This window comes from Phyllopteryx taeniolatus, chromosome 2, assembly GCF_024500385.1.
Source record: "Phyllopteryx taeniolatus isolate TA_2022b chromosome 2, UOR_Ptae_1.2, whole genome shotgun sequence".
Classification (NCBI taxonomy): domain Eukaryota; kingdom Metazoa; phylum Chordata; class Actinopteri; order Syngnathiformes; family Syngnathidae; genus Phyllopteryx; species Phyllopteryx taeniolatus.
This window is the reverse complement of record NC_084503.1, coordinates 32987209-33011336: the sequence shown is the minus strand read 5'-3', so window position 1 is coordinate 33011336 and position 24128 is coordinate 32987209. Positions and strand designations below refer to the sequence as shown.

Genomic DNA, 24128 nt, shown 5'->3' with positions numbered 1-24128 from the left:
ATCAGAAATGTCAGGATGTTGCATTGGAATTATAGGTTAGGTGTTTAAGAAGTTGATTGCAAGAGGGAAGAAGCTGTTGGAATGTCTGCTAGTTCTAGTTTGCATTGATCGGTAGCGCCTACCTGAGGGAAGGAGCTGGAAGAGCCGATGACCGGGATGTGGAGGGTCCGAGAGGATTTTGCATCCTCTAGTCTTAGTTCTGGCAGCGTGCAAGTCCTCAAGGGTGGGTAGGGGGGTACCGACAATCTTTTCAGTAGTTTTGATTGTCCGTTGCAGTCGGATTAAAGCGGTATATAAAACTCATGGATTGAAAGATACAAATTTAAATTACACACATTTAATATAAATAATTAAATCCAATCAAATAGGTCTTGAAATATGGGTCATTCCACTGAGGTGGTACACAATTTGTGACATGTAAGAAAAATTTAAGAACTTGAATCATCCATCCATCCATTTTCTGAGCCGCTTCTCCTCACTAGGGTCGCGGGCGTGCCGGAGCCTATCCCAGCTGTCATCGGGCAGGAGGCGGGGTACACCCTGAACTGGTTGCCAGCCAATCGCAGGGCACATAGGAACAAACAACCATTCGCACTCACAGTCATGCCTACGGGCAATTTAGAGTCTCCAATTCATGCATGTTTTTGGAATGTGGGAGGAAACCGGAGTCCCCGGAGAAAACCCACGCAGGCACGGGGAGAACATGCAAACTCCACACAGGCGGGGCCGGGGATTGAACCCGAGTCCTCAGAACTGTGAGGCTGACGCTCTAACCAGTCGGCCACCGTGCCGCTAACTTGAATCATTTTGTTGAAAATATGTTAAAAAATTTCTTTGAAGTATACCAGTTACATTTAGGGGTTCATGGGATAAAAACATACATAGTTTACTTGACATGACCATTATTTGACCAGTGGTCACTTGTATCACTGACTCTAGATATGAACATGAAAAGCTATTTATTGTATGAAAACCTTGGGAATTTTTCACACAAATACTCGTGTTAGAGTAGGTTCACAAACCAATTTATGTCCAACTTGTTAATGCACCGCAAAGTATCGAGTAAAAAATTTACTTAGGGCAAATATAGATGTGTGTTACATTGACTAAAAATACAACATGGAAAATGAAGGACCTGTATACTAACAGGTATAAGTGAATGAATTCAGTGGATATCAGAACTTAATAGGACTAGTGAATTTTTCAATATCAGTTTCCTTACTTGGTATGATACCCTTCACAGATAGACCATCAACTTGAAGGTTGAACGTTGACATGTTCCATCACTTGCCATTTTTAACTTCCAATTCAATCATTTGACCAACTAGGTTTATCTAATTGTTTGTACATGATAAACAAGTTAAATTCAACATTTTAGATCATAGGGAACATTAAGGTTGTTTATATTTTTATTTTAATTCAGGTTTAACTATTGCCATTTTTTACTGCTAAAACCCTAGCTGTACCTTTTCAGTGTTATGCTTTGTCAGTTGGAAGTACACACAAAATTGTTAATGAAGAACAGCATGTACGTAACTTTGACTGGGCTTTCTGCCAGACAAACACATTTGCAGTTACACACACCATGGCATTCCAGAGTTTCAACATGTATTCCAAATACCAATCCTGGATTGAACAATACTATGATTTCAAAACGTTAACACATAGTTCTGAACACAATGTCTCTGCAGAACTCAGTGTTAGTAAACAATAATACAGCCATTTAGACCTGTGCGTAATTTTGACACCAGCGGTCTTTGCCAGTGCCCATTTCATGTTACAAGCACCAGTAACAATCCACAGTGCACCACACATCGACATTTTTTATCAACAAAGTGAATCATATGTTTTGATCAAAGATAGTTAAAAACGTATGACAGGAGGCCTTTATAATCAGAACCAAATCCAAGTTTATTCATCGAGATTAAAGTATGCGCGTAATCATGACCACATCTTCAACACTGCTGTGACTCGTCCAAATTACCAGCGAGTTAGCAGTGCAGTCAGGAGACACAGAAAACAGCCTGTGCACTAGCGATAAAAAATGGTCGAAATTCACCAATAATTTCTCCTTCAACGAATCAAACAAGAAACCATCTAATTCTATACAAACTTGCTTTTCATCATTGCAAGTAACTTGACCGTTTGAGATCGAAGCTTGTAACATTTTGACATCATTTTCTTGAAAACACCTACCAGGTTCTACCGGCCCCTCCATGTTCCCATCAAGCTCAAATGCAGCCATATGCTGGTCCTATGTAAGCAGAAAATAGTCAATATTGTCTCCTACTCCTTCTGAAGCATTTGATTGGTCCTTCTATGATTATTTGGTCGTCGTAAAATGATCGTTGTTTGTTTACAGTTATGAAATTGAGTGACCGCTTGCTCGTAACGCGTTTTGACCGACAAAGTTACAAGCAGGATGCCTATTTCTAATAAGTGCCTCTAAGAAATCTCGCCGTGTAATGGTTGAGTGGTAGGTGCATCCTTTTAGCAGATATTGGCAAAGTGGTTGCATGATTTTGCCGATATTTTTCACACTGTGCCTATTTCCGTTGATGACTGCTAAAATGTCAAACTTCGGCGCTGGTCAAAAACCACAAAAATGCATTTGACATGGTTTATTGCAAAAATAATTGGAGGTGGAAAATTATTGATACAATATTATTTTACATCTACATGTTGATACCTGATTACTGACGATACTGTTGTGTGTTAATATATGATGCCTTTTAATGTATTTTGCCGTTAATAATTGCTTATAACATTTCACCACATCTGTGGAATGACCCATATATACATTGGTCATGAAATAAACATATCAAGCATTAATTAAATCATTATTAAATTGGTTCAATAAAATAGTTTGTAAAAGATTTCATTCCACAATTTAATTTATGGACAACTTGTTATATTATTTAACATTTTAAGTAGTTCATCTGTATTTTAACTCTTTCGTTGACTTTCTATCTCTTTAGACCCCGTAGACACAAAAACAAGTTTAGTATATTCACATAACATTGGTGGATCACAGTATCGGATATTCTTTACCTTGGCGATGAGATGGAGTTTCAAAGCAGAAATTCTACCTCATCGGCAGTCCACACAAATGACTTTTTCTTTACATCGCACTGGCTTCTTATTCTGTTTTTCCTGCTGCAGCATGAAGTGACACTTCAGGCCTTGCATATATTGTATACTATATCATTTCAAAGTCTTTGCGTGGAGACAAATTTCTTGAAATGATTCTGTATTTACAGAAAACTTTACAAAACAAATAATACTGCGTGGTACAAGAAATGTGAGCTTTAAGACAATAGGCCCGAACCATTTTTGATTCTATGGTGGGGAGAACAGTTTGATTGTAACTGAAACGCAATAACACAATATTTTAAACTGAGAACTGAAGAAAAAAATCTGTACAGTACAGCAGTGTGATTGGTTGGGATAGATCACAAGGGTTTGCTGCATAATAAATAGTGGGGCATGAACGGTTCACTGCTTTAGGTTACCAAATATGGTTGCTGACGCTAATGGGTTAATTGTAATCAGTTCTCATACAGTTATTTACCAAGTAAAAACATTTACCGGTAAGTAATTTTCAGATCATTTTTCACTTCTTCATCCTTCTCAATTTCTTTCTCTACCTCCATTTTTTGGAATAGTCACTGTATGTGTCACAACACAAACAGCTGGTCCTCTCCCCGACACAAACACACCTCCTATTATCATATATATGAAAAATTTGAGGGGGAAAAAAAGAAATAAAATCATGATGAATTGGAGGTGTACATTTAGTCCCATGACAGCAAAATATATGGACGTTATCTAGCCCATGATGCAGATATAGTGAACTCTAATCTCTCTTAAGAACCCACAGAGATTCAAGTCGCATGCATGTGTGCACATACAATGACTTCACATACACATGCCTCATAGCAGCAGACTGCTGGATCAAGTCATGAAAGACATCCATTAATAGAGGATGAGAGAATAATTAACCTCAGTCTGTTTATTATTTGAAGAGTCCCCCCCCCATCTCATTTTCTCTTCCTATATTTAGTTCACATGCATGATTGTCTGTTTTCATTGTGTGAATGCCTCCACAATCTTACACCCTTTCACACATTATTTGGCTTACCTTTACAAAAGGTAGTAGTTCGTGAACCAAGTGAAAATGTTTTGCAGTTGAACATATTGTTGCATTTCTAATGAGGATAGCAGCTTGTGTCTGTATGTAGATGTCATCGCTCTTGTCGTTGATCAACTGCAGGACAGTTATTGATTTTGCTTGATGTGTGACATACGATGTTTTGAAGTAATTGTTGTCGATGCCCAGATTAGTAGGAAGAAAATATCATATGAATTTATGTTTATGGACAACGCTTAATCTAAAAAGGCAATGTCAATCTGAAATTGATGAGTCAAGATTTTGTGAGTCTAAGCACGTATTAGAGTGAACTTGCCTATTATTATATCATGAAAATTAAAAGGAAATTATTATCATAAAACTGCTTTAGTCAGGGCGGCACGGTGGACGACTGGTTAGAGCATCAGCCTCACAGTTCTGAGGACCCGGGTTCAATCCCCGGCCCCGCCTGTGTGGAGTTTGCATGTTCTCCCCGTGCCTGCGTGGGTTTTCTCCGGGCACTCCGGTTTCCTCCCACATCCCAAAAACATGCATTAATTGGAGACTCTAAATTGCCCGTAGGCATGACTGTGAGTGCGAATGGTTGTTTGTTTCTATGTGCCCTGCGATTGGCTGGCAACCAGTTCAGGGTGTAACCCGCCTCCTGCCCGATGACAGCTGGGATAGGCTCCAGCACGCCCGTGACCCTAGTGAGGAGAAGCGGCTCAGAAAATGGATGTATGGATGGATGCTTTAGTCAGAAGCGGATGACCGAGCTTCTCACCCTATCTCTAAGGGAGAGCCCGGACACCCTGCAGAGGAAACGCATTTCGGCCACCTGTATCTGGGATCTTGTTCTTTCGGTCACGACCCACAGCTCATGACCATAGATGATGGTAGGAACGTAGCTCGACCGGTAAATCGAGAGCTTCGCCTTTCGACTTAGCTCCTTCTTTACCACAACGGACCGATACAAAGTCCGCATCACTGCAGACGCTGCACCGATCCGCCTGTCGATCTCCCGTTCCATTCTTCCCTCACTCGTGAACAAGACCCCAAGAGACTTGAACTCCTCCACTTGGGGCAGGATCTCATCCCCGACCTGGAGAGGGCACCGCCACCCTTTTCCGACTGTGGACCATGGTCTCAGATTTGGAGGTGCGGATTCTCATCCCAGCTGCTTCACACTCGGCTTACTGCCGGATATGCGGACCAAACTCTGACTCCGGTCGTACAGGGACCGAACAGCCCGTATCAGGGGATTCGGTACCCCATACTCCCGAAGCACCCCCACAGGACCTCCCGAGGGACACGGTCGAACGCTTTCTCCAAGTCCACAAAACACATGTAGACTCCCATGCACTCTCGAGGACCCTGCCAAGTGTGTAGCGCTGTTCCACGGCCAGGACGAAAACCACACTGCTCCTCCTGAATCTGAGATTCAACTTCCCGACGGAGCCTCCTCTCCAGCACCCCTGAATAGACCTTACCAGGGAGGCTGAGGAGTGTGATCCCCCTGTAGTTGGAACAAACCCTCCGGTCCTGGGGGGGGGGGGGCACCACCCCAGTCTGCCAATCCAGAGGCACTGTCCCCGATGTCCATGCGATGTTGCAGAGGCGTGTCAACCAGGACAGCCCCACAACATCCAGAGCCTTTAGGAACTCCAGGCGAATCTCATCCACCCCCGGGGCCTTGCCATCGAGGAGCTTTTTTACCACCTCGGTGACCTCAACCCCAGAGATAGGAGAGCCCGCCTCAGAGAACCCTTCATGGGAAGGCGTGTCGGTGGAATTGAGGAGGTCTTCGAAGTATTCTCCCCACCGGCTCACAACGTCCCGAGTCGAGGTCAGCAGCGCCCCATCCCCACTATACACAGTGTTGATGGTGTTGATGGTTCCCCCTCCTGAGACGCCGGATGGTGGACCAGAATTTCCTCGAAGCCATCCGGAAGTCTTTCTCCATGCCTCACCGAACTCCTCCCATGCCCGAGTTTTTGCTTCATCGACCACCAAAGCTGCATTCCGCTTGGCCAGCCGGTACCCATCAGCTGCCTCATGAGTCCCACAGGCCAAAAAGGCCCAATAGGACTCCTTCTTCAGCTTGACGGCATCCCTCACCGTTGGTGTCCACCAACGGGTTCGGGGATTGCCGCCACGACAGGCACCAACCACCTTACGGCCACACAGCTCCGGTCGACCGCCTCAGCAATGGAGGCGCGGAACATGGTCCACTCGGACTCAATGTCCCCCGCCTCCCCCGGCGGAACATGAGCAAAGTTCTGTCGGCAAGATGAACCTAAAAAAAATAAAAAATAATTTCCAGAACACAAAAAGGCAACCAAGGCACGTACAAAAATCGAAATAAAAAAAGTCCCCAAAATCAAGATACAACGTAACAAAGAAATACTTGGAAACAAAACCTCACCACAATAGGAAACATGACAAAACAGACAGACACGTGACTTTGCAGCGACAATGTTCTGACACAGAGCGAAAGAAAACAGGGAACTCAAAGCAAACAAATTATCAATACAACCGGATCAAATAGTCATTGTCTCTGTCCTATGTCACAGTTCAAGACAATTTTAACTTTTTAATGCTGTGAATGTCCATATTCCCACAAATACAAAAAAGTAACTGAGTGTAACAGCTTTTCATCTGCATTTATATGGTATGATTAGGATAGACTCAGATATTGAATTCCTTGAATTCATTTTGATGTTTTCCCTTCATCAGTTACGTAGATATTGTGATGTATTCTGAATTGTTTTCTTCCAATATTGCAAATATCCTGCCACTGTCGTATTGTCATACTATGAGTATTGGTAGAAAAAATATCAGGATAATATTGCATTGAATTACTCTGTGATGATTCTCTCCCCTACAGTAAACAAGCAACACAAATGGTGAACATTCCTCACGCCATTGTAATCCACAGTACTTGTTAACATATAGTACATGTCATTGTAATATGGAATCAACCATTGTCTGTTGACCAATCAGTGGACAGTAGTGGGACAAGTTCCGCCCTGCAAGCATATTGTTCTGCTGCGGCCTGTATCCCAAATGAACGGGTGCTCAGTTATATGCTGTATCTGTTGGATATTTTGAGACTGTTTACAGTCGGTTAACACATACCAAACTGTTTACAGTCGGTTAACACATACCAAACTGTCAAGAAGTCCAATGCACTAAACAAACCGCAGTATCTCAACTAAGGGCACTCTCAATTTTATTGTAAAAAGATGACATCTGCACGTTCATGTTATACTTGATAGTGGACAGTCCAAATCGGAGCAGAAGTAGCCATTAAAAAGTTGTAACTTCTCATAGAAGTTCCACAACGGAGACTTTCTCTTGTTAGAGCTCCGGACAGGAAAAAGCAGTGAAACTCTTGACTCAAGAAGGCTGCATAGACTTCATGACATACACAGTCTTTTATGTATATTTTTCCATCCATACATTTTCTTCCACTTCATCTTTCTCCCAGTGTATATAGCGCATCATTATGCACAGTATGTTTATGCAATGTATGAATGTTTACATGGATGAACACGGGGCGTAACACTTTCCATTGACGTGTGAATCTAAATCTTGATTAATGTGTGTTAGCCTTGGTAGTAAGTAAATTTATATGAATATGAAGCGTGACAGTGTGGCCCACAATGCAGATGCACTACAGATCTCTGCCATAGCAGGCAGAATTATTTGTCAACATGGGAATACAGAAATATGCTTTGCATTTGAACGGTTGACTCTTATGATATTGCTGAACTGTTGTTAAAAGAGAACAAAACCAATTTCTTTTATTTTATTTTTTTTTTGTCCTGTTCGGCTGTTAGGTCAAGCAGAATGGAAAATCGGTATCCCTTTTATGCCGGAACAGTTTTACTGTGTCACAGTGGAGTTTTTAAGCTTCCGCTGTGGTTTCTTAGTGTTGTAATTGAAGTTTATTGAGAATTAGACTTTATCAATCGAACAGAACAGTTTCTAGAGGGGAGAGAGAAAAAAAGACAAAAGACAAAGCACTAATTGTAAACAGGATGAGAGAAGTAAATCATTACATTATCTACAACAATGAAAATATGAGTGTAATATACCTGCAGTGCCTGACGTGGAGTACTGGTTTATAACACTTAACTTTTTGTTTGAGAAAGTGAGAGAGAGCGTGAGAGAACATGTGTGCTCGCATTTTCTGGCAATGCGAGCGCACTGTGCAACGTGCAAGTGAAAAATCTGCTCTCTAAGAGATGGATGAGTGAATTACAGGTTTTGACAGAAAACTAAAATTGTCTCACATTTATTGAGGGGCAGTATGTGAACTCCCCCGAACTGACGCCAACTCTGGAATTGGCCCCGGCAGGTGATCTTCTATTGACTCTGCCTGGACATCAAACATGCTCCACAGCTGCCCGGCATCCTTGTTTCATCTACAGAAAAACTGACAAAACCTAAAATACGTGAGGGACCCATCAGATTGTGACGGGCTGGAACGAAATGTACTGGTATCCATGGTAAACTGCGGACCGTACCATTGTGCGCCTTTGAGCCTTCGGGACTCATTAGCCTTTGGCTAACGGCCCGTCATGCATAGGCAGGGAAAGGCAAGGCAAATGTATTTACAGTATATAGGGAATTTCATACGCAATAGCCTGACTTGTCTTTATCATTTTACACTTGGCTTGCGCAATGTGCTTTACATAATTAAAAGCATTTAAAAACAGTCAGCAAAAAGTACAGAAAAATAAGATAAAAATAAAATTACTAAAAGAACATACACGTCCAGTGTAAGAGACTTTTTTCAAAAGATAAAATGCTCAATCATAAGCATGAGGAAAAAAAGCACATTTTTTAACCTATACTTAAAAACACTTGCGTACTGTAATAGACCCTGAGAAAAGTTACCACAGCGCACTACGTTTCAGGCAAATGTTGCTGCCATGTCCGCAGGGAACATAGTACTGTATAAATGTAGCCTAACATAGTTTTTTTTGTTGGTTTTTTTACATAAATGCCTTTCTAGAAATTATTTGAGCAGTCGAGTTTGAATTTAACCTTACTTGTTAGAAGACTGCAACGCTGTAGGAAGTACAGCATAGTAAGCGTAGGACAGCACACAGCACACCAACCAGCATTGCACGATGTACTGTATGTTGCTCACTGTGGAAAAGTCTCTGCACTTTCAGGTGTTTAACCCATTCACACATAAGCATGCAAACACAGACATGTACACACACGTGCACGCACAAACGCACACAGAACACACACACACCTCTGTCGCATGCCTTACCTGATAATGGCATGCTGTGGGTGTACCAGCATGTCATGGTTGAGTGGCTGACCTAATACATTAGAGGGAGCTCACTGTCAGGTCTTTAAGTAGCTAGGATCAGAGGCAGATACACAGCTAATGGAGCCTTCTCGACGTGGGTGGACTAACACAGCGAAAGTGTTATTAAAATGGTGTCAACAAAATACACACTCAAACTGGATTTACTTAACTTTTACAAGATAAAAGCACTGGATTAATGTTTTTACAATTGTCATTTTTATTCAAATTTGGGATTTAATGACAGTTGGTTAGGTGATATGTTTTCGTACGCCTACTGGATCTAGTCGCATCCGAGAAGTTAGAGCTGAATGAAATGCAAGTAAATATCTGTAATTTGTACATTTTAATAAATACATAACTTGTTTTTTAATCAAAATGAATAAAATATGATTTTTTTTTTTCAATCACCTCAAACATTCCAATGTGTTTCCAATGTGTTACTTTTTGTACGAAATCCTACTACAATATTATTAAAAACAAGCTCACAATTACAGTAGAAAAGTTAAGTCAGATAAGTGGCCCACCAAAATATGTTAGTTTTCCAATGATTCCAGCATATTTTGTAAAAAGTCCTATTAAAATCTCATAAAAACAGGCTCAAAAGCATACATGCTATTAATACGCTAAGAGTTGACTTGTACCCGTTACCCTTGGTCGTTAACGGAAATATGAAGGGCATGAACCACGGTAAAATAATATGAAGATTTGCTGATCAATACGATGCCATTAGTGGTTACCCACAACACAAAGTGCATATCCGTAGAACTCCGATCAGGGATGCTCTAATCTAATTGTATTTTTATAGTAAAAGTCATGCTTAACCTTGTATCCTCACTCACCTTATTAGTTTTGTCCCGAAGGAGCTGTCAGTGTGGCTGGGAGATACTAGTATCAGTGATTGATACATTTCCAGTCTCTAGGTGGTTTTATAAATACCCTGAAATTATAGTATTTTAAAGAAAGGATTGCGAAAACAACAACATAAAGTATATCCAAAGGCAGCAGAGGAGGGAATATGGGGAAAAAAAGTTATTCCAGACAGTGCAAGCATTGCAGTCTTTCAAGTGTAGCTTTTATTTTATCTGGGTCTCAAGCAGATTTGTTGTATTTGTGCTCTATGGGAATTTATTTGTGCTTGCTTGTAGTTTTTTGTTCACACATGGAGATGTTTGTATGCATTATATCTGAGCTTTGTCTCTCTTGACACTGCTGTGTGTTCGATCCAGAACAAGGAGAACCTGCTGTCGAGGCAGATCGACCTCAAGGGCAAGGAGCCAGAGAAGGGGGTGCTGATGTCCTACACCATTACCAACCTGAGAATCCCACTTTCCTATGAGGTCCGACTGGCTCCCATCACCACTTACAGCACGGGGGAATATGTCAGCCGCACCATCCAGTACTCAGAGCGTGAGTGCTCACACAAAAATACATGGATAGATTAGTAAACAGTGGATTCCCCTCAGATCAAACGCAATATGTCACATGTTTTTTTTGTTTTGTTTGTCTGTTTTCAGATTTACAATTACCAATTAAAATTAAACAAATGAGCATTTGTTCACACTATTTTAAAAATTTACTTTTGAGCACAATTTCACATTTGATAAACATTTATTTATTTATTCATACAAAATTTCCCCCCTCCCAAAAAAATACAATAGAATTTACACATTTTCTCATTGGGAATAATTCAAATAGAACAGTTACCATCATAAAACCTTTCAATAAAGCATAGTTCAAGTGACATTTTACATTATGACTGTCATACAAGTAGAAAAATAACAACAGTTAATAGAAAAACATTAAAAAGATAGTACTTAACATTAAAGATAAATGACTAAGGCCTAATGCAAAGGCGAGTGGCGTTGCAGACATTTTTAAAGAGAGAAAATGTTGGAGGATTATCACACTAGTATTTAAAAACAATTATCTTGTTCCATGTAAAACGTGACATGTATGTATCTCTTTTTATAAATGTTGCACACGCAAAAAATCCACATAAAGCCAAGGTAAAAGCCTTTTATTCTCACTGATATGAGCTTTTCTCACACAGTCTTGTGTGATGTCATTCATAAGGGCTGTCCACTTTCAGTTTTGTCAGACTTTCGAGACATATTTCGTATTCAAATTCCCAAATGTGTGACTGCAGAGTTTTCACTTTCTTGAGTGTTGTACATATCTATATGTTAACTAATGTTCTATTTTCTTACAGCGTACACCTACCCAAGACCCTCAGGTGAGCCCTCTCTCTCAGCTTCGCTCTTCCACATTCAAGCTTCTTCTAATCAAGAATTCGTTGCTGTCAAAAGATTGATGACTGGGTGGTGAAATTAGCAGCGCATTTTTATTTTTTGACTTTCCCCCCTCTGAAAAGCCAATTTATCTTTTTTTTTTTGCTGAAAGAACTGTCAACATTCGTTTGTAAAGACATGGGATGATACAACCTGGTTTCTTCAGGGAAAAGGGTTTAAAATGGTGTTATGAGAACCAGTTGATAATTGCATTTACAACCCCAATTTCAATGAAGTTGGGACGTTGTGTTGAACATAAATAAAACCAGAATACGATGATTTGCAAATCATGTTCAACCTATATTTAATTGAATACACTACAAAGACAAGATATTTAATGTTCAAACTGATAAACTTTATTGTTTTTCGCAAATAATCATTAACTTAGAATTTTATGGCTGCAACACGTTCCAAAAAAGCTGGGATAGGGTCATGTTTACCAATGTGTTACATCACCTTTTCTTTTAACACCATTCAATAAACGTTTGGGAACTGAGGACACTAATTTTTGAAGCTTTGTAGGTGGAATTCTTTCCCATTCTTGCTTGATGTACTGCTTCAGCTGTTCAACAGTCCGGGGTCTCCGTGTTATATTTTACGCTTCATAATGCGCCACACATTTTCGATGGGAGACAGGTCTGGACTGCAGGCAAGCCAGTCTAGTACCCTCACTCTTTTACTACAAAGGCACGCTGTTGTAACACGTGCAGAATGTGGTTTGAGATTGTCTTGCTGAAATAAGCTGGGGCGTCCATGAAAAAGACCTTGCTTGGATGGCAGCTTATGTTTCTCCAAAACCTGTACGTACCTTTCAGCATTAATGGTGCCTTCACAGATGTGCAAGTTACCCATGCCATTGGCACTAACACAGCCCCATTCCATCACAGATGCTGGCTTTTGAACTTTGCGTCCATAACAGTCCGGATGGTTCGTTTCCTCTTTGGCCCGGAGGACACGACGTCCACAATTTTCAAAAACAATTTGAAATGTGGACTCGTAGGACCACAGAACACTTTTCCACTTTGCATCAGTCCATCTTAGATGAGCACGGGCCCAGAGAAGCCGGCGGCGTTTCTGGGTGTTGTTGATAAATGGCTTTTGCTTTGCATAGTAGGTTTTAAGTTGCACTTAGGGATGTAGCGCCGAACTGTATTTACTGACATTGGTTTTCTGAAGTGTTCCTGAGCCCATGTGGTGATATCCTTTACACATTGATGTCGGTTTTTGATGCAGTGCCGCCTGAGGGATCGAAGGTCACGGGCATTCAATTTTGGTTTTTGGCCTTGCCGCTTACATGCAGTGATTTCTCCAGATTCTCTGAACCTTTTGATTATATTATGGATTGTAGATGATGAAATCCCCAAATTGTAGGTTGAGGAATATTGTCCTTAAACTGTTCGACTATTTTCTCACGCACTTGTTCACTTGTTCGGCCCATCTTTGCTTGTGAATGACTGAGCAATTCAGGGAAGCTCCTTTTATACCCAATAATGGCACCCACCTGTTCCCAATTAGCCTGTTCACCTGTGATTTGTTCCAAACAGGTGTTTGATGAGCATTCCTCAACTTTCTCAGTCTTTTTTGCCACCTGTCCCAGCTATTTTGGAACGTGTTGCAGCCATAAAATTCTAAGTTAATGATTATTTGCTAAAAACAATCAATTCTATCAGTTTGAACATTAAATACCTTGTCTTTGTAGTGTATTCAATTAAATATAGGTTGAACATGATTTGCATATCATTGTCTTCTGTTTTTATTTGTTTAGCACAACGTCCCAACTTCTTTGGAATTGGGGTTGTATATTTGAGACATTTTATATGCCAGGAATGGAGGGTGGCCATTAATAGTGACTATACCTGTGCAAACAGATTTCTGTTGATTAATGAATCAGTCAGGAGTTGGACTCGACCCATTAGTTGCTGAACTTACTTCTCTATTTATCAACACATGTTGGACAACTGTTTGCTTCCATATTTGTGAGCACAGTTTGGGGAAGACCCTTTTCAGTGCACAAAGCAAGTTCCATTACTGTAAGGCATGATTGTATGAGTTTGGCGTGGAAGAACTTGACTTCAAGCCAATCAATCATCTTTGGGATGAACTACATCAGCGATGGTGAGCCAACAGGCCCTCTTACTGATACGACATCAGCGATCAGAGTTGTGGAAAGACTTTTTCCCCCCTAAATTTTCACTTTTCGTAAGTATAGTGACCAAGTGACTGACTTTTGTCTGTATAGTTTATTATTGGTTTGGTCCAAGTATTGCATATGGCCGATGGGGAAAAAAAAAAAAAGGCAATTGGCCACTTCTTTTGTATTTACTGGTTCTACATAATTTGTGGTAGTGTACTGTAGTGGAAAATACTTGAGTGCCCCAATACACAGACATGGGAGTTCTCACCGACATCAGGTAAGAAGCCCCAGATAAATATAAAAAATGAGGAATACAATTAGACATCAACTTTTAACAAAACATAATAATATTGGTCTCTCGAGGGCTGCGACCATTTACTCAACTGCACATAGGATGCACACAGCATTGTGGAGCGGACTGTGGCTAAATACGTTACAAATGCCATATATTTTCACATCAAACGTATGATAATTATCAATACCGCATTGGTAACTACATTACAGTACAACATGCAGTAAGACTCCACACTTTAAGTAATCTAAGGGATTATTTACATGCTGTGTTGCTGCTGTTATCAACAAAGATCAAGTGCTCCTAGTTTTTAACTAATATCCGTGTGTGAAAGATGGTGTCTATGACATGATTTTTCCCCTGATGTGAAAAAGGAGCTGTATATTTGAGGGAGGCGTTTATTTGTCTTAAATTGATGATGCACCAACGAATCGTTAAAATGTGTTGATGCTCCCAAAAAAGATGAGGTTTGTTTTCACTGACTGCTGAGAGTCAGATTGTCTCTTCACAAACAAACACTCTTATTGCGGTTGTCAGCCATATTTTTAGTTTACGTTCCACTTTTTTCTCCTGAGGTCCGATCTCATAAACTCATCCAATGTCCTCTTTCCCAGTTTTCCTGAACGCAGCGTTAAACTACATTAAACCTACATCTTATCTCAGGTTTGTGCCGTTTTTGCCCCTTACGTATATACCCTCCCAGCGTCTTTTTTAAATTATTTTTATTTTTTATTTATTTTATTTTTTTCCTATGCGGCTATTAGATTAAACAAAAAGGAGGATCTGTATCCCTTTTAGGCCAGAACAGTTTTACTGTGCTACAGTGGATTTTTTAAGATGCCACTTTGTATTCTGATGGATTTTTATTGAAGATTTCAGTCGGACAAAGTTTTAAAGGGGAGTGACAGAAAAAACAAAGGGGAGAGACAGTGAAAAGATAACTAAAAAATATAGCAAGAGAAGACAACAAAAGACAGGACATTAGCAGTAAGAAAGATTAGGAAAATAAATCATTATATGTCCAGTACAATTACCCATTAGATTCGAGTGTTGTGTGGAGCAGTCGTGCTACAGCCTGTGAAGGAAGGACAGTGCAATATAGGACAGGGCTGGACAGGACAAGGACAGGAGGGGAAGCATGCAGGACAGAGGTTGTAGAACCGGCTGTACCCTTAAAGTGGGGTGGGAGTGGCTATGTAAATTCTAAACATCTTTAGAAATAGAGTGCAAGTGAGGGGATACTCAGGAAATTTGCATAGTTATGAGTTATTCATCACAATGAGTGAGTGGCCCCACACCAAGTGAATAAATCCCAGAGGTGAGTATGTGGGGACACATGCCAGTGAATTGACACCATGCAAAATTACCTTCAAAAGTGACCTGTAATTGCTGCGTCTGCACTGCGGGGGCTAAGGACCCCATCCTAACCATCCGAGAGGCGGGGTCAGGCGCAGGAGCCCACCTGAAAGCAGCCAGTGGACCAGACACCACCCACACCGGGGAACCCCAGATGGTCCACTGGCCCAACCGTCCACCCAGAGGAGGCCGCAGGGTCACAATTTTGGGGGGAAATAAAGAAGGTCATCCACATACAAATTGATTTTGTGCTCTGTCATTGGCAAGCAGATACCTTTAATACTAGCATTTTGACGCATAACGGTTGCGAGTGTTTCAATGAATATTGCAAATAACATTGGTGAAAGTGGTCACCCTTGTCTGGTTCCTCTTTGGAGACTACAACTTTGTGATGTTATCCTGTTCGTGGCAACTGGCGCTTTTGTCAAATTGTATAATGCTGCTATCCAATGTATAAATGAGTTTCCAAAGCCAAATTTGTGAAGTACTACAAATAGGAACAGCCAGTTAACTTTATCGAAAGCTTTCTCTATGTCAAGTGACATGATGATTGCTTTTAGGTTTTCACGCTGTGACATGCTTATTAAATTTAATAGACGTCTGGCATTATTTGTGGAACTTTGACCTTTAATGAAACCTGTCTGGTCATGGTGGTGGATTATTTCAAGTCTTGCTGCAAGGGCTTTCGAGATAATCTTGATATCTACATTCATCAGTGATAAGGGCTGATAAGTAGCCAGGAGAGTGGGGTCTTTGCCAGGTTTTAGTAGTAGTTTGATTGCAGCTATGTTCATAAGGTTACTATATTGGCCTTTATCTTTTATCTCCTTGACTGTTCTAAAAAACTAGAGATGCTAATATTAACCAGAAATGTTCAATGAATTCGACTGAAAAACCCTGCGGGCCAGGCTCTTCCTGACTGCATATTTTTTAATGCACTATGTGATTCTGTGATGGTTAACGTCAGTACTGTCCTTAGTTTCTGTGTTTAATTGAGGGATGTTTAGATCAATTATCCATCCATCCATCCATTTTCTGAGCCGCTTATCCTCACAAGGGTCGCGGGGGTGCTAGAGCCTATCGCAGCTATCATCGGGCAGGAGGCGGGGTACACCCAGAACTGGTTGCCAGCCAATCGCAGGGCACATAGAAACAAACAACCATTCGCTCTCACATTCACACCTACGGGCAATTTAGAGTCTTCAATCAACCTACCATGCATGTTTTTGGGATGTGGGAGGAAACCGGAGTGCCCGGAGAAAACCCACGAAGGCACGGGGAGAACATGCAAACTCCACACAGGCGGGGCCGGGGATTGAACCCCAGTCCTCAAAACTGTGAGGCAGACGCTCTAACCATTCGCCCACCGTGCCTAGATCAATAATAAAAAATTATTTTTGGTCTGGGTTGTTCGAAGAGGCCTATAAGCTGCTATAATTATTGTAAAATATTTCACTTATGTCTAGCGTTGACTGAGAACAGTTGCCGTTACCCTCCCAGCATCTCAAACACCTCTCCCTCTGTCTTTATCAGCCTGGCGAACGCTCTCTGTCCCCGTCAGTAGGAGATGCACAACATTTGTCTGGCACGGATGTCACTCAGCACTGCCAGGACAATCCAATTAAAACAAATGCAGATTAAAACAACACTGTGAGAACAACGGTGCAAATTGAAATGAGTGGGTGTCGTGGAGCAGGGTGTGAAAAGTAAAAGATTAGCTTCCTGAAATAAATACTTAACATGTCCCCCCCCCCCCTCCTCCTCACAGGGAGTAGCAGATACGGTATGTAAATGAGTCCAATGAAGAAGGGCCTGATGAATGAATTTATTGATGAAACTTACTGTTGATTACTTGCAATAAGACAGAACTGTTTAAAAAAAACTGATCCCACATTACAAAAACATGCAAACAGCAACTAGCTCGGACATAATTAATTGACTAAATAAAACAGAAAACTGAAATGAAATACAAAGAGGAGATGTTTGGGTTCATGACCATTTTAAATCAAAAGCAAGAAAGTACATGCAATACATATTGTTGAAGTGACTGGAGTGTGATTGCTCAGGCTTGTGAGGTGACTCTACCTGAATGTCAACACTGAGGTATCAATAGGCTGAGCTGACTTTATCATGTTACACTTGGCTTGCACATTTGAATGTGAAGATGATGAGCTCTGGGTTTCGTTCTTTGATGTCATTATGTAAACTAAACTTTAAAAAGTTTTTAAAAATGTTGAATTAAAATTGCATTCCTGGTGTGGAGTTTCAGGTATACCAGAGTCCGCTAACTGGAATACAGAAAGTGAGACGATTCCTTGGTCTGACAAAGCACCCAGGGCGAGTAGAACAATTTGCTCCCTTAGGACTCTCCTTAGGTTATCATCATCATCATCATCTTCGCCAAGACTTTGTGACTGGATATAAACACAAAAAAGGAAATGCATTTGGAAAAATACAGACAGCATCTGGTTGACGGAAGGGGATCAGCTGATAGTGCTCCTTTTTTGATTGGGTCATTGCAAATTGTGTGTTGAATCCTGACCATTTGGGAGCAAACTAAACCCTAAATTTTTATACCAGTGATTGGTTAAGTAAATGGAGTAATGTCTCCCAGGGTTGTGAAGTTAGCACCTCAGTATTTCTGCATTCTGGCATGCAAGGGAGATCAGATGACACTTCACTTCTTTTTGTTCAGGTACTTGACTTTTGAACCAAATTGTCATGAAATTTTAGGTTAAATTCTGAGCTGTTCCGGTTCCAAATGAATAGGGTTCCCTGGATGTGCTTTACTGCAAAGGCATCCAGTCCCTAAAATGTTACCCTTCTCCCTTCTTTAATGTACAGTACACTCCTTGGAAGTAACCACTGAGGCAGTGATCTATTTAGTGGCATTCTAGGAGCATTCCCTGTCCAGATCAGTTGATAAACTGCACTTGGCTTCATTCCAACTTCTCTGCTCTTCACAAAGAAAAGCACAAAAAGTCACACTGTGCTCTTTGGGAGGATGTGTCAGTGTGTGCATGTACATGAGCAGGGTGGGAGTTGGGTCAGCGGTTTGAATTAGAAACAGCAACAGCAAAAAGGGCAACATACTTTGATGGTAATCCAGGTCAGGCACTGATTCATTTTCCTGGCTCATTGCGAGCAAGTATCGATTTTAACCCATGTACATCCCAAGATACAAAGCACTCCGGAACACAGAAGGCTTTTTCATTAAACTTGCCTTCTAGTTGGGTCAGTTTGAGGTTGAACCAAGTTCTCTTTATAAACCCATCCAATCTGTCAGGCAGATTCAGGCTGGGCAGTTGCAAAATGCCAATTTGGTTCTGTTTTTGTGTAGTAAAACTCACCAACAGAACATCACATGAAAAGAAAACCTTTGATATCCATTAAAATTAGGTCATGATGTCTCTGGCATGACATGCATGATGATGGTTTGCACTTGTTTTGTGACTTTAAAGGTGTATTTTTCACCAAACCTTTGGGTAAATTAATAAATGTACCACCTCAGACTTCTGAGGTTTAGGGGTTAAACATTGTCTAAGAGAAAAAGGAATTCATTATCAGAAATGTTCTGCATCTCATGTCCCTAATATAACACAGTTGTCACTCTGTTTTTTCACATTTACACAACAGACCACGTCTGTGGGTTTGAGGATGAAAGAATTTGTGGTTTTTCACAAGACCGAAGTGACGTTTTTGACTGGACGCGACAGAATCACATGACCCAGAATCCCAAACGGTCTGCCAATACAGGCCCAGAGACGGACCGCAGTGGAACCAAAGAGGGTGAGGAAATGGGAATTATTTTAATACACACCTCCACACAGCAGTGCAGACCTGTGAATGCCATTTTCTTGTTCACAGGCTACTACATGTACATCGAAGCTTCGCGGCCACGAGTTCAAGGCGATAAGGCTCGTCTGCTCTCTCCACTTTTTAACGTGACCACGGTCAGGGGTCCCAAGGGGTCTAGTCGAGTCCCTTACTGTGTATCCTTCTACTACCACATGAAGGGAAAACACATTGGTGAGTGAACAAAAAGAGAATAATATTTGCACACTTAAAGCCCCTTGAGATCCCCATAGAAACACAATGGAGCATGGAGTAAAGTAAGGTGTACGTATATTAACCGTCAAACCTCAAAATAAGAAAGGATTTTCAATCAGCGGGGCATATACTGTGTGTGTGTGTGTGTGTGTGTGTGTGTGTGTGTGTGTGTGTGTGTGTGTGTGTGTGTGTGTGTGTGTGTGTGTGAGTGAGTGAGTGAGAGAGAGAGAGAGAGTCACTGATGGTGTAGTGGTACACTTGCCTGACTTTGGTACAGGCAGCGTGGGTTCAGTTCCCCCTCAGTGACGGTGTGAATTTGAGTGCGAATGGTTATCCATGTCTATATGTGCCATGCGACTGACTGGCGACCAGTTCAGGATATAGTCTGCCTTTCGCCCGAAGTCAGCTGGGATAGGCTCTAGCATCCCGCGACGTTAACTAGGATAAGCGGTGTTGAGAATGGATAGATGGATGAATATATATTTATATATATAGAGAGAGAGAGAGAGACCCACCCACCACCTGTAAGTCTCACACTTGAGCAACCACATTTTCTCAGTTCTTTATTTTTATTCCCTCTCTTGAAAATATTTCTTTTTGTCCATTGAGTTGTACAGGTTAATAGTAGAAAAAGGTTTAAAATCATTCATCTTGGGCTCATTTTTAATGTATACCACTAAGACCTGGCATTTGAAAAGTTATGTAAAAGTTTTCTATCCACTCTAACATTGTTCAGATATTGCCAACAAATGGTCACATTTACTGAATGTGATGTCTTAAATTTTATCCAAATGGCCATTTATAAAAGCTCTTCTTAAGTCTACAGATACCCTGACATTATGACAGAAGTCAGTTTTCACATTTTCAGTGCTAGATATCATTAAATTCCTGTTTCATTGGCCTTTGTATGAACACACTGTGATATTGCATTGCAATTATAAACATGTTTGTCAAATTATAAATAGGCCGTTTTGTTTGACCATATAAAATATAATTTGGCATGACCGCTTACAGCGGATTTATGTTTTCATTTTTTTTTCACCATCCTGTGTGATTGCTGTATGAACCAATGCTTGACAGTTGGAACGTCAAATGTTGCATTAAGGCCTATAAAACTTTCCATTCCAACAATGGAAATTTACTTGATTTTTACTGTTGTAGAACTTTGCATTTACTTAAATCGCTCTCATTCGCTCGTCAACGGCTTTCGAGAATACTGTATATGACCTACACTATCTGGCCCAGATGAAAGCCTACTATTAAACTAATGAATCGAATGGCAACTCCAAAAATTGGGAGAAATACAAGATAAATCTGACACCAGGAGAGCGAAGTGAAATATGGGATGCCGCCAAAAGTTGGGAGGGTTCGCAAATTTGGCTTCAGGGAAGGTTTTCAGATCCAATCCCAAATCTCAACTTTGTGCGTGACCTACACTGGTAGAGCTTGATAGTTTTGACTTTTGACAATAGTTTAGTTTAGTTTACACTTGTGCCTTTGTTTGTGTGTGTGTGTGTGTGTGTTTTAGAGGGCCGCCATGGGTGTGTGATATATGGCAATGGCACAACACAATCAGTCACTTGGGTAAACTGTCCTTCACAATATGCTGTCACACAGCTAGAAGGCATCCAGCTCGGAGCCTGCAGAACTCAACACAGACAGACACTCACACACACACACCTCCAGTATTTCCACTAGAGCATCACAAAACTTGCACAAATAATAACACATGCTCACAAAGGCTCGCTAACAATAGGGTACCCTAATCCAAACAATTGTCATCTTGTGGAACAAGGGGAGGTTGAAATTAATGGTTATTAAAAGTGGGGACCAACTAAGACATTATCACTACAAGTGTGCCTTTGCATTAATGTGGAATATATGAAATGTGCATGGAAATGTGGACAATACAAAAGTACTGCAAGGGAGTTGTGACAGTTGTATAAAACTAATTTAGCCAGTTATTCATTTTAAAGCCTGCATTGTGTCACGATACGTAATCGTATCTAATTGGACTGGACCCAAAAGCAGACTGAGGTGGAGGGAGTAGATGAGAGTGCTTTATTTAGAAGTGGCTCAGAGTTTGTGTATCCAAGGCATGATAGTGGTCCGTAGGAACAAGAAATGTGTAGGAAGCGGGAACGCGAGAAGGTGGAAGAGATTGACGCCGTGGCTGGAGCGGGCAGCGAAGTGGGGTGCACGGGAGGAGCACTGGAAGCGGAAGAGAACACAAGTGGGTGAGTACAGGTGCGGGTCGTCGGATAATAACTTACACACCAGAGTCGGCCTGTGTACCACAAACGAGTGAGAATACTCTGACGCCAGATCCCTGGGTCAGGCAGGCTTATATTCAGGCAGTGATGAGTGCTGATTGGGAACAGGTGCGCGGGCGAGGAGGTGGTAATTGCTGGGGAGAGAGAGAGAGTGGGGAGGGTGGGGCACAAAGCTCCACCCAAGCTCCAAAAGAGGAACTGCAGGGCATTAATCATGACACATTTCCAGCGTTTAAAATACTGTGTGTTGTTCAGTTTCGCAACGATCTAAATCAGAAAAAGTTGTAGTCAACAGTCGTAAATGTTAAACATGCTCAATATTTAGGATAAAAGAGAAGATGTGTGTGGGAACAAAAAAAGTAAAAAAAAATATATACAATATTCATCAATCGTGTTTTGTATTTAAGCTAATTTAAGGACATTTGTTTTGGAGGATCAGAATAAAAAATTCCGGATTGCTTCAGGTGTTTTATGTCTGTGAAATATGCTTTAACATACGGTACCATGCATTCACGCTAAAACAATGTTTTTAAAAAGGCAGCGGGAGCAAAACTGAGTTCGGTTGTACTTTATTGAAGTATTTAACAATGTAATCACGTTATTTTTTGATCAATCCTCATCCAAAAATCAATCAAAGTCCTCATCTTCTGAATCCGAAATGAACAGCTGGGCAAGTTCCCCATCAAACACGCCAGGTTCCCTCTCGTACTCGTCGGAGTCAGTCTCGTTGCCGTGCAGCTTTTACGAAAGCTCGAACAACAGTGCAAGCAGACACGTTAGCCCAAGCATCCACAATCCATTCACAAATTGTGGCGTAACTCGCCCGGTGCTGCCTCCTAGTCTTAGTAAAGCTGTGTTCGCCATCTGTCATGCATCGCTCCCACGCCGCTTGCAACTTCACTTTGAACGCCCTGTTTACACCGATGTCCAGCGGTTGGAGTTCTTTCGTCAAGCCTCCCAGAATGATGGCAAGTTCCGAGTTATTGCACTCAATCGAATGGTGACTGTAGAGACGCTTCTCCCGGCTGTTCTTTGCTCATTAATCCATTGCTCGAGTTGGTCTTCCAACTTCTTCGCCTTGTTTCCGCGGAAACTCAGCTTCGTCTTCTTGACTTGACGAAGCTCGTTTTCCTGCTTCCTCCACTTGCGAACCATGGATTCGTTGATCTTGAATTCTCTCACGGCTGCTCGATTCCCATGTTCCTCCGCGTAACTGATAGCGTGTCTCTTTGTAGCTGCCATTTTCGGGGGTCCTTAGCCAAACCGATGTTGTTTTGCACAATGCACACCCCGGTGCTATATACCTACAGGAGGCGTGCCTTTATCGTCCTCTGTCCCGCACCCTTCCCCCTTTAACGTCCGCATGCTGTACTCAGTCACGTCCGCCTTTCCTCTATATAAGCAGCCTGTCGGCAGGAAATGCTCCCGGTCAGTCAAGCGGAGCGCTCATCAAAGTCACACAACAATATTTACAGATTTTGGAACTCGGTGCACACGTAAGGCGCGCCCCGTCCATTTTGGAGAAAATTTAAGACTTTTAAGTGCGCCTTATGGTCGTGAAAATACGGTAGTTTAGTTCTCCTTAATGCAACTTCACTGGCAGCAGCACATAAACAATATTTAATGAAGTTTCTGCGGTCCTGGTTTAGTTTGTCTCCATTTTCGCACAGTGCCAATTGGCAAGCTGACTTGGAACCGTCATATTCTTTTGATGCCACAGTGATGGAAGGCAAAGGAATGGTTATTTAAATGATCCTTCACTTGTACATTCGTTTGGTTGAGATTTTTAATTAAAATAATTCCAGTGTGATTTACATCAGGAAAAATTTTTGGGCATATGTTGAATAGTGCCTGGCTGAGATGGTAAGCAACTTTAAGTGCTTAAAATAACAATGTTAGTCATTGTTATGAGTGCAGTGGAAGCTTGAAGGTCAAACACACAACCGTTTTAAGATTTCCCCAAAAAATACATAGGAAATGAAAATAAAAAGAATCAGTTACAGGGATAAATTGTCGCCAGCATGAAACTTTTGCTTACTGCACAGGCAGTAAATATATGACAGGCACTGGTAACATGATAGCAGCACAGTGGTTGACTGGTTAGCACATCTGCCTCACAGTTCTAAGGACTGTGGTTCAAATCCCGGCCCCACCTGTGTGGAGTTTGCATGTTCTCCCCGTGCCTGTGTGGGTTTTCTCCGGGTACTCCGGTTTCCTCCCACATCCCAAAAACATGCAGGGTAGGTTAATTGAAGACTCTAAATTGCCCATAGG

The 24128-nt window shown here is 41.4% G+C and overlaps 1 protein-coding gene across 5 annotated transcripts in view; it reads left to right on the top strand.

Annotated features, from left to right (window-relative positions):
• Nucleotides 1-24128, top strand: part of LOC133474272 (MAM domain-containing glycosylphosphatidylinositol anchor protein 1) — a 271446-nt gene that overhangs the window by 214260 nt on the left and 33058 nt on the right. For 4 of the 5 annotated variants that reach the window (XM_061765795.1, XM_061765794.1, XM_061765796.1 and 1 more), the window contains 4 exons: nt 10688-10868; nt 11671-11694; nt 19168-19320; nt 19399-19560. In XM_061765795.1, the coding sequence (XP_061621779.1) occupies nt 10688-10868; nt 11671-11694; nt 19168-19320; nt 19399-19560 (520 nt within the window). The remainder of the gene's footprint in view (nt 1-10687; nt 10869-11670; nt 11695-19167; nt 19321-19398; nt 19561-24128) is intronic. The other variant, XM_061765798.1, reaches the window with a different exon arrangement.